The 10,375-nt window shown below is 49.2% G+C and overlaps 1 protein-coding gene across 1 annotated transcript in view; it reads right to left on the reverse strand.

Annotated features, from left to right (window-relative positions):
- Positions 1 to 2,872: 2,872 nt before the first annotated feature.
- CALB1 (calbindin 1) overlaps positions 2,873 to 10,375 on the reverse strand; it is a 22,865-nt gene continuing 15,362 nt past the window's right edge. The window contains exons 6-12 of the mRNA XM_011378101.2: positions 10,287 to 10,343; positions 7,574 to 7,651; positions 5,064 to 5,119; positions 4,938 to 4,977; positions 4,757 to 4,810; positions 3,864 to 3,935; positions 2,873 to 3,541 (exon numbers count right to left, since the gene is read on the reverse strand). Coding sequence (XP_011376403.1) covers positions 3,428 to 3,541; positions 3,864 to 3,935; positions 4,757 to 4,810; positions 4,938 to 4,977; positions 5,064 to 5,119; positions 7,574 to 7,651; positions 10,287 to 10,343 — 471 coding nt within the window. The 3' untranslated portion in view covers positions 2,873 to 3,427. The remainder of the gene's footprint in view (positions 3,542 to 3,863; positions 3,936 to 4,756; positions 4,811 to 4,937; positions 4,978 to 5,063; positions 5,120 to 7,573; positions 7,652 to 10,286; positions 10,344 to 10,375) is intronic.

A 10,375-nucleotide genomic window follows, 5' to 3' on the forward strand; every position in this document is an offset into this window, starting at 1 on the left:
ATAGAACTTGGAAAAGTATACAAATAACCAATTCTCACAAAACGAATGCACTCGTGGAACTGCCACCCTGGTAAGAAGCACGACCAGGAATCCAGAAGCCTCCTCTGCGTCCCTTTCTCTCCTTAAAACAAACCCGTATCTTGACTTCTGACACCATAACTAAGCTGCTTTTGAAGTTTCTCTGGTTGGAACCACGCGCTTTGTTCTGTGCCTGGCTTTTTTCTGTGTAGCAATTGCTTGTGCATCCTCATTATATAACATCCCAGTGTGAATACACCACGGTCTAGCTCTGCTATTGGCGGACTTTGGGTTGCTTCTCGTTTGGGGCCATGGCAAACACCGCTGCTGTGAACACTTTCGCCTCTTTGGGTGAAGATGTATACGCCTTTCGGTGTTAAGTGCAGTTGCGGGTTACAAGGTACACGTTTTCAAGTTTGGCAGATGCTGCCACACGTCCCAACGGTCTGTTTAACCTGCCGCAGAGCAAGGTGGTTTAAGAATCCCAGGTGCCTCATCCTCCCCATGGCGGGCTGCTCAGAACCGCTTCAGCCCTGGCCTTTCTGATGGGCACGATGGCATCCAGCTGCGTGGTTTGCGCTTACGTTGGTTACTTGCACCGTTTGTGGCCATCTAGATAGCTTCCGGCTCGTGAAAGGCCTGTCCGGCCTCCTTACACATCTTTCCGCTGGGGCGCCTTTCTAAACTCGCGTCCGGGACCGCTGTGTGCCGTCTGGATCCCTGGTTTGTGAGCCCTGCGCGCCACGTGCCGCTGGGGCAGGTCGCGGGGTAGGTGGTCCGGAGTGGGGACGGGCAGTGGGAGTCCCTCCGGCCTCGCACCCGCGGACCATCCCCGCAGCTGGGCCGCTTCCAAGGACACGGCCGGGCGGGAAGGTGCAGGCCAGCACAGGGCGGCCCCCAGACAGTCCCGCGTCCCCGTGTATCCCTGTGCTCCCGTGCTTCCCCGCGCTCCCGTGCTTCCCCGCGTGTCCCAATGTGTCCCCGTGCATCCCCACGTGTCCCTGTGTGTCCCCGTGCCCCCATGTGTCCCTGTGTGCCCCCGCATGTCCCCACGTGCCCCCGCGTGTCCCCGTGTGTCCCCGTGCATCCCCGCGTCCCTGCGTGTCCCTGTGTGTCCCCGTGCCCCCACGTGCCCCCGTGTGTCCCCGTGCATCCCCGTGTCCCTGCGTGTCCCTGCGTGTCCCCCGTGCCCCCCGTGTCCCCGTGTGTCCCTGCGTGTCCCCGTACCCCCGTGTGGCCCCATGTGTCCCTGCGTGTCCCTGTGCTCCCCGCGTGTCCCCATGCGTCCCCGCGTGTCCCTGCGTGTCCCCGTGCATCCCGGCGCGTCCTCGTGTGTCCTCATGTGGCCCCATGTGTCCCCGTGCCCCTCCGCATGTCCCCACGTGTCCCAGTGCGTCCCTGTGCCTGCCCCTAGGACCTTGGAGGTCGCGAGCCCGTGACTGTCTTCTCAGGACCTTTGCGTCGCATTCAGGACTGCCCGTCCTCAGGGACAGCGCTCCTCCCCGGGGCGCGTCGGGTGTCCCACTTTCCCCGCTGGTCCCGTGACCGGGGCGTTAGCGGCCTCCCCCACGCCGCCCACGTTCGTCTGCACACCTTCCCGGCCGGAGGTGGGCTGCCCGCGCCACTCGGCTCATCCCGCCCCAGGAGGCTGGCCCGTTGCAGCCGCAGGTGTGGCGACTCCGCTGATTCCCTGTCCACCAGCCCCTGGGGAGTCCTGTGCGTCCCCTGCCAGGCGCTCGAGGTCAGAGGACAAGCGGCAGGTTCTGCTGTACACCTGGCAGCCAACAGCCGCTCCTGCCAGGAAGTGTGTGAAGCCTGCATCCTGCCTGTCCCTTTGGAGACGACCTCCCATCAAGGAACAGTTGAATGTCAGTTGGGCAAACACTCCAAATATCTGGATTTTTTGAGATTTGTTTGGATTTTTAATGTTAGAGGTACCTGTTCATTCACTGAGACATCGATAACTACGGAATCGGGCAGGATTCTGTTTATTTAGGTTTCTTAGGCCGTAATAATTTGAGTATCCTCCATCTCCACCGTGACCGATCACAGGTTACTGTCCATGGACTTTTCCAGAAGGAAACAGAAAGACGAGAGATTAGAGTTATTTTCCTCTTTATTTACTCTTAGAAGTTAGGTCTGCCTGAGGTCAGCGCTCCCGTTTACACACTAGACGCAAAGCCAGTCTCCACTCACATTTCACAAATTTTACAGTGGCGTATCTCTTTTCTGATCATTCTTGTAGGAAAGAGATACCTCACTTTTTTATTGTTATTTCTATGAAATGAGAAGGCGCTGAATTTATAGAATAGAGACATTCAAACTGACACAGAACCATTAGCTCTTCGGCGGTAACTTGATAAATTCCACACAGATATAGCTCCCATAGCTTCCTGCTTCACAATCAGAAAATTAGAAATCACCAACCAGCACGTGTCCCCTGAAACCTGAATTGGCTAGTCTAGCTACAAAGAGATGAACTGTGGGAGTCAAAAGAATGAGAATTTCCCTTGATAAATAAGATAAACGATTACGTTAGCATTTTGTGAATGTTATTTTTAACTCATTTGAAACTATTTGCAGATAGAAACAACTATTTTAAGTACCAATCTCAATATGAAATGTAGAACTGACAATACATACACAAAATTATTGATGATAAAACATTTGGCGATCAGGGTGCTATGAATTTTACATTAAATTCACTTATGTAGTAAAAAATAGAGTTGTTATAGCTAGAAAAAAATATTTTGGGAGGCAGCAGATACGCTTGGTGGGAATGAACAGTTCTACATGGAAAGAAATCCAGGAAGTATGCAAACCAGACACCACGAAACTCGATCTATATAATTTAATCAGAGATTACACAGAATAAAACATAAAAACAGCAGGTTGCTAGAATAATTATAATCTACAACACGTGGAAACAATTTAGAAAATGGGTTGGGGTCATACTCTGACAGTGGGCGTGTTGGCACTACAGACCTAGACAGCTTTACATGTCATCTGGCACTGTCTTTCCTTGGGGTCAGATCGGTTTGAACCGGTGAAAAATGTACATTTACATATCAGAGACTGGAATTTTAGATTAATCCCGGTGAAATTTTTAGGGAAATCTTGTCCAGCTACGTTTATGAAAGCAAGACTATGTTATGTTATGTTATATTTTTAATTAGGCGTGTTGATTGGCCTACAGATAGACGATCTCCTTTTCAGTCATGTGGTTACAAAAACTGTACATTACAAACAGTATAGAAACAAGCCAAAAAGATCGTGCCGCACACCCTGGACAGTTACCTATACGCAGTTAAATGTACAGATATAAAAGAAAATACAGCCTACTCCCTTATAGTGCACAGTTACTTTTTAGATATGGTGTATCGCTAGTGCGTGGCCATGGTCACCAACTCTAGTTGTCCTCGGCACAGAGAATGAGAGCCAGATCCGTCCGGTACAGCTTCCCCCCGTCCGACAAGGCCATGATGCTCTTCTTGTAGGTGGGGATATTGTTGGTGTCCAGATCCTGTGTAGAACACAGACGGCATTGTGGGCCAGTTAGATATGGAGGTTAGGTAAGCACTGCCAAGTGACAAAACATGACATAGAAACTGCTCATTCCATCAATCCATTAAGAGAAGAGCTGGGTGACATTCTCACACAAACATGAGTAATCACAACTGATCCCAGCCGCACTGATTCGGGCCAGTGCCAAATCAGGCGAAAAGCTGAAATCTACCTCTGTCCCTCGACAAACGTTTAAGGTGGATTTCCGAAAAGGGGCGTGTGGTTGCTTCTGGAGGTCTGCCAAGTCTGTTTAGGAAGTAAGTGAAGTGGTGACTAATTACCTGTTTATTCTTCTCACACAGGTCCTTCAGTAAAGCATCGAGCTCGTTTTCGTCTATGTACCCATTGCCGTCCTGAGGGCGGAGAAGCAAAGCAGGTACAGCCAACACGTGCCAGCACGGGGGACAGCGGAATGAAATGCAAGGCACTCAGGCCCTCGGAAAATGTCCCTCCCGAATCCTGGGCAGATGCTCTAACCCCTTGTGTCAGACCCTCAACTTTTCTGACTGCTCCAAGTTCCAAAGTAGATCTGAATGGCCTGTCATGCGGCACCTCGCATTTATTAAGTACCCTGAACGTTTCGAAGTACTTCCACATTTAATACTTCACTGCCTCTTCACTTCACCTCCTGTCGAAGTCAGGGGTCAAAACTGCGTTCCTATCAGTGAGGACGTGGAGGCCTGGGGAGGCCATATGACAGGCCCGATGTCACACTGGGTGCTGGCAGAGCCTACGGAGGCCTGGTTTGGTCCGGGAGTAGAGAAATTAGAACAAATAACGGAGGGTAACTAGCGTGCCCTGGCAAACGGCCTTTACGCACACTGGATGTTACCATCTGCTGCGGGGGGCGGGGGGCCTGCTAGGTATTTTTGGATAAATCCTCACCCCACCTGCAGTGTGGGTGTTTTTGTCTCTTGTCTACAGGTGAGGAAACTGAGGGTCAGAGGAGTGTGAGATCTTATCAACAGCCTCACAGCAGGTAAGTCGGAGCATGAGATTTGAATCCAGATTTGCCCGATTTGGGATGTAACTTTTCTTATGACCAGAATGAATCAGCTGGGTAATTTTAATGGCTCATATTTCTTTTAATAGGAACCTTGAATTTGTGGATTTTCCCCTTAGTCAACATTTTCCAAATTCCTCTAAAGACTTACAGGTAAGAACAAACTTTTACCTGATCGTATAACTCGAAAGCTTTATTGAACTCTTTCCCACACATTTTGACCCCCTAGATAATGGAGAAGAAAGCAAAGGTTAAAACACTGCTATTCTGTGTCAAAGCGTTTTTCTCAGCAAGTCTCCCACATTCTACCTTTTCAAGGAAAATATTATTTGTGGTAGAGAAAAAGAAATACCTGAAATTTCAGAAGAAAATTCTCCTGCACTGGGAGCAACCTTTGAGAGAAAAACATTATATTAGCGGATTAGATTTTTTGACAAGGATCGGCTTATTATAATATTTGCACAGTCCCTAAACTCACCTGGCCATCTCAGTTAATTCCAGCTTCCCGTCATTATTTGAATCAAATAATTTCAGCTGAAAGACAGAATGTCATCATTGTAGCCATCGAAGAATGATGTATTGCACGAAGAAGAAAATTCAGAATAAAGCAGTCTGAGTTATCAATTACAGAAAATTCTAGAAACTAGCATTTCTTAAACTTTCGGTGCAGATATTCAATTCTGTAACTTCTGTAATTGCCAGAGTTTCTCAGAACAGTTTAGAATAGTCAAAAAGAGTAGCAGTAATCTTAGCTAGGCTTCTAGAACACTGTCATTTCTTTTTCTTGCAAATATGTGTATATATGTATCAAGCTGTGGGAGAGATGGTGTTGACAGTATACAGCACATCCGGAGTCTCCAAACAATGGTATGAAAATAAATATTTAGTTTGTTTTTTTCTTTTCAAGAGTAGCAGGGTACACGCACAAGTAATAGGCAGATACTGTGACTAAATCCTTGGGGAATAGCAGTTTTGAGTAATTTGGAATTGTTTTAGTTTCCCTTGGATGCAGATACTCTGTAAAGCTCCCTCCTGCCCATTGCACACACATCCACGTCATATACCCAGACACACACGGCGTAAACACTCAGACACTCACATACCTGGACTGAGGGGCAGTCACGCTTTTAGAAAGTAGCAACTGCTACTCTACTGTATGAGTTATGGGTGAAATGTATTAAATGTATCACATGTGTATATTAAATACATGGAAAAGTAGCCGTATGACTATCCACAAAGAAGGGAGTGTACTCAGGTCATAATGGACATCAGCTTAGTGAGGTCTCTGGGCAGAAGGGCACCCCGTGTTTGCACCGTCCTCAGAGCCTCTCGCGGGAGGCATGTTTGTTCAGCGTCTGGCACTGACGTTTTCATAATTCATTGACCATATTTGCGATACTGCCGCCCTGTCTACTAAGACGCTGGACACCAGCTCTCACAGTTTAGTGCCCATAGGGAAATACTTCCCCACATGTATATTTAAGTTTTAATTAGTTCTTGACTAATTTGCTTCTCAGTTTTGAACTGGTTTATGACATTTAATCAGAAACGCCAGGCCAACAGGGGAAAACTCCCATCTGAGTGGTTTTAAAAAGGCTGCTTCACATCGCTACCTGGGAAAGAGTCTTTACTTTAAATAGATATCCCTTAAGATTGGCACAAAACAGAAAATTGATAAATGTAGGTTACTGCCCATTTCCCAAAAGTTATTCAGCCTTTCGATCTGCCCACCATGACACAATTATGAGCCGGCAGTGTGAGAAGTGGGATGTAATGAGGACAGGTCCTCGCAGCGCAAACTTTTTAAATTGTTCTGAAACCAAAGATTAGTCCCACTTTATAATAAAGGTCACTGTACGTTGAATAAGGCAATAGTTAAGTTCCAGTGGGTTTTTTTCCCGCACTTAAGTAGGCCGACAGGCTGAAAGTAAACCCGAGTTACACCGAGTATAATCAAATCCTTTAGAGAGTTATTTCTCAGGGTAATTAAAAAGTTTAACTTTTTATCAGTCTTCTAGAACAATTTTTATAATATACACTTACATTTTATAGGTTGTTTATTTAAATCCATGAGGTAAAAATTCACTGTAACTTTACCGTCCATAAAGCGTGTATGTATAAATATGTGTTCTGATCTGAATAATTAAACTTTTTCTGAATTTAAGAAAAAAACAATTAAAATCATATTTCCACAGTATTGGCCCGTGGCTTAAATCCATCTAGCAAAGACTTTTTCTTCATAGTCCCAATGCCATAATGAGTCAAAATGAGCAAACTTTACCCACTTGGAATCATTTAACTTCGTGGGCATGAGACCGTTTTATCTGGGACTCCGTAAACTGCTTTGACAGTCGTTCCTAAAGCATCCAGCGCCTGTGTGCATGTCGTTTTCCCGGCCCTGTCGTCAGCATCCCACGCTAGACCTCGCTGACACCGTCACCCAGCAGCAAGGTGACATACTGAGTTTCCTTCCACAAAGCACCGAGACAACATTCCGAAACAGCAGGCTCAAAAGGAAGAAGGAGGAAATAGCCATTTCCAGTCACTCGGTAAGATAAACCGGAAGTTCTCATTCTAACAAAACCTATGATTTCCTAAGTCATGAGAAAAATTGGTTCAGAGCTTCTACAATTAATGAGTTTCTAGGGGCGTGATTTACATATCGATAACATAACGTAGGTAAGTCATATAATTTAGTGATATAATCACACTGGCTCTGTGAGAAAAACAAGTGATCTTTCGACAGATAAAAATGACAGCTCCGCAGAAGGGAAGAGCTCTGCGGTGGAGCCGGGGAGCCCAGGCCTGCAGCCCGCAGCGTCACCAGACGGCCGCGTCCTCAGGCGTGTGGCCCTTCAGAGGAAGGGGCGCCGTGTGAGCGGGGCCCGCACCACGGCCGTGCGCGTCACGCTGAGCAGCGCGGGAACCGGCGGAAACGCAGCGCGCCTCCCAGGCCCTTGGCCACAGCCCTGCCGGGCTCGGTCTCACCATCAGGTCTGTGTACTCGGCCAGTTTTGCATCATCGACAGCCTTGTTCGCTTTTTCCAGCAGGTCCTTCAGAAAGTTCTGTGAAAACAGAGAACACTCAGGTCAATGTCACCGGTGACACTGGGTTTCCACTCCAGCACGCTGTGGGCGCGACGTCCCGGAGCGCCAAGGACGCCTCCCGAGGGTGGGGCCCTGGAGGGGCTCGGAGCGGGGGGCGCCACATGGCCCCGCTGGTTCCAGCAGGGACGCCGCCTCGCAGGCACCGCGCCGCCTTTCCCGAAACCCGTGAAGGGTACGTGGGCGGCGCAGTGCGCCCAGGACCCTCAGCAAGGACTCGTGCGACCAGCCAGCCCCGTGCGCGCGTTTCCAGATGATGACAGCTTCAGCATCGCTCTCGCGACTGCAGGGCAGGCCGCGCCCCCGCGTCCGTCCGCAGCCCGCGCGGCGCTGTCGCAGTGCGGGGCCGGGCGCAGCTCCCAGCGCTGCAGTCGGACCGCCCTGGCCCACTGGCCGGACCGGGGCGCCTCCGCTGGGACACGTGCGGTCGTGCGAACACAGAGGCGCATCTGGGAGGCGTGGGGAACGGGGATTCTTCATCTGACGGCTGGAGTTTAGGAATCGGTTTAAATCTCTTTGAACAGAAAGCGATCAGATGACCGCATGCGGCGAGCTGGCCGCAGTAACGGCGGCGCGAGGACGAGGCACGCTGTCGTCCCCCGTTGTGTCCGGGGCTGCTCCACCGCAAGCGCACCGACGCCGGCGTGGAGGCGGGGCGCGGCCTGCGCTCCCACACTGCGGAAGGACTGGGTGTCCGACTCGCAGCGCGCCCCCGCCCCCCGCACCATGTGGCAGCTCTGCTGGGGTGTGACGCCTTTCTTTGCACAGGAAGAAACTTTTTTTTTTTTTTTTGGTCTGACAAATTTATTTTCACTTCAGACATTCCCCTTCAAATCCAAACTGAAGAATGGAAAATTCAAGGTTATCTGTTCGGGCTGAATTTTATTTTTCGGTCTTAGGAGGCTTTTGTCAGAGATTAATTGGGTTAAAAATCCTCAGCAGAGACAAAAATGGTGGTCACAAAAATAGCCCGGGAGAAACCTTAGGATGCGGAGATTCAAAGTCACGTCTGAGAGCCAGCGATATTTTACTCTATTATAGATCTTAAAATTAGCTTTCTTGAAAGATCCATTAAAAAGGAACACCAACTTATCTGCAAAATTCCCCAGAGAGGAGGACTTTTATTTAGAATCTCTTTCTGAGAGTAAAATTTAGAGCAAAGAAGGAGACCTTTAGAGTATTTTGAGGTCAGTATTGGAAATGAGCTAAGGTTTTCATTGCAAACTTGATAGAATTTTAAAAGAATTTTTTTGGTTCGACAGGATAAAAACACAAAGGCTTCACTGTCACCCTGTGGGCTCCACGTCGCTGAGCTGCAAGCTTGCTGAAGGCGTTGTTTCTGGTGATTTCACGTTAAAAATGTTTGCATTTCCAAGAAGCTGCTCTTGAATACGTTTCAGCAATTTTGTCCTGAACCCATCTCTAAAACTGTGTGTGCCAAACGTGGTGGGGGACCTGGGCGTATGGTCACAGCTCACACACAGAGCAGGAGCGGCAGCCCCCCAGGACTGGAGCTTCGGAGCACGCGGTGCGCGTTGGGAGCGTTAGCATCACTGTGTGCTCCACCTATATCTAGGCTTTTCTCCCAGGCAGCTACGTCACCCTGAAAGATCACTCAGTCTCTCGGAGTTCGGTTTCTCTGTATAAATGGGAATAATAACACCTGCCCTGCAGATTTCTGTAAGGATTAGACGTTAAAATACAGTTTAAGAGCTAGGACTGTGCCTGCCACATAGTAGCTGCTCAATAAATGTTAATTTATTTCCCTTTTAGTCATCATGTCCTGAAGATAGAGAAAATAGGGCCTTCTGGACTGAGAAGCCTTAGGGTTGATTTAAGGAAATGAGAGAGAGGCTTCCCCATTTCCGAGAGGCTAGGAGTTGTTGGGTTCACGAATAATATCATTTATTATGCCTCGGATTTCACAAAATCTTTCATGTGCTACCTCTAACTTGAGCTTCGCAATAAATCTGAGAGGAAAGGATCGTCAGCCCCAGAGTAAAGGTGTGAACGTGAGAAGCCATAAAGATCGTCCAGGGAAAGACGGCTTCAGCCCTCGGGCCGCTCCCGTGCCCTCCGCCCTCGCCAGCCCGTGTCTGTGAAGTGTGGGCGGCCAGATCCGTCCCCAGCTGCGGTCCCTCCGGAGTCCGACCACGCCGTGCCTGTCACACCTGTGGCACGCTGGGACCGCGTGGCCGTCCGTCTGCCACGGTGCTGCTCCCGCCCTGACCTCACAGAACTCACCTGGCTTGCGGTCGGTGTCCTGCAACTGTTTCTGTTTCTGTCTCTTGAAAGAGAAACCTATTTACATAGGTATTTAATTTATGAAATAAAGCATCCCATTTCAGTGAAAAGGAGTGGCTGATTCAGCTTCGTATGCTTTATAGCTGTCCGCCTTATGCACCCATTTTTGTGCACCACAGAAAGCGCTACTTTCCTGCATTGCGGGACGGAACGCGGAGAAGCGGGAAAGTCTGTTTTGACCTAGGGCTTCGGGGGGCGGAGCGGCGCCCTGGCTGCGCGCGGGTTTCTTTCGTGGGAAGTTTTAAGAAACATCGTGTTGGGGAGGGAAACGGAGCACGGGTTCTGCGCTTACCTTGAGCTCCTCGGTTTCTATGAAGCCGCTGTGGTCGGTGTCGTACTTTCGCCAAGTCTGTGGTGACCGTGGGGAGGAAAAGCAACGGG

Source organism: Pteropus vampyrus, unplaced genomic scaffold, assembly GCF_000151845.1.
Source record: "Pteropus vampyrus isolate Shadow unplaced genomic scaffold, Pvam_2.0 Scaffold330, whole genome shotgun sequence".
In the NCBI taxonomy this organism is placed as follows: domain Eukaryota; kingdom Metazoa; phylum Chordata; class Mammalia; order Chiroptera; family Pteropodidae; genus Pteropus; species Pteropus vampyrus.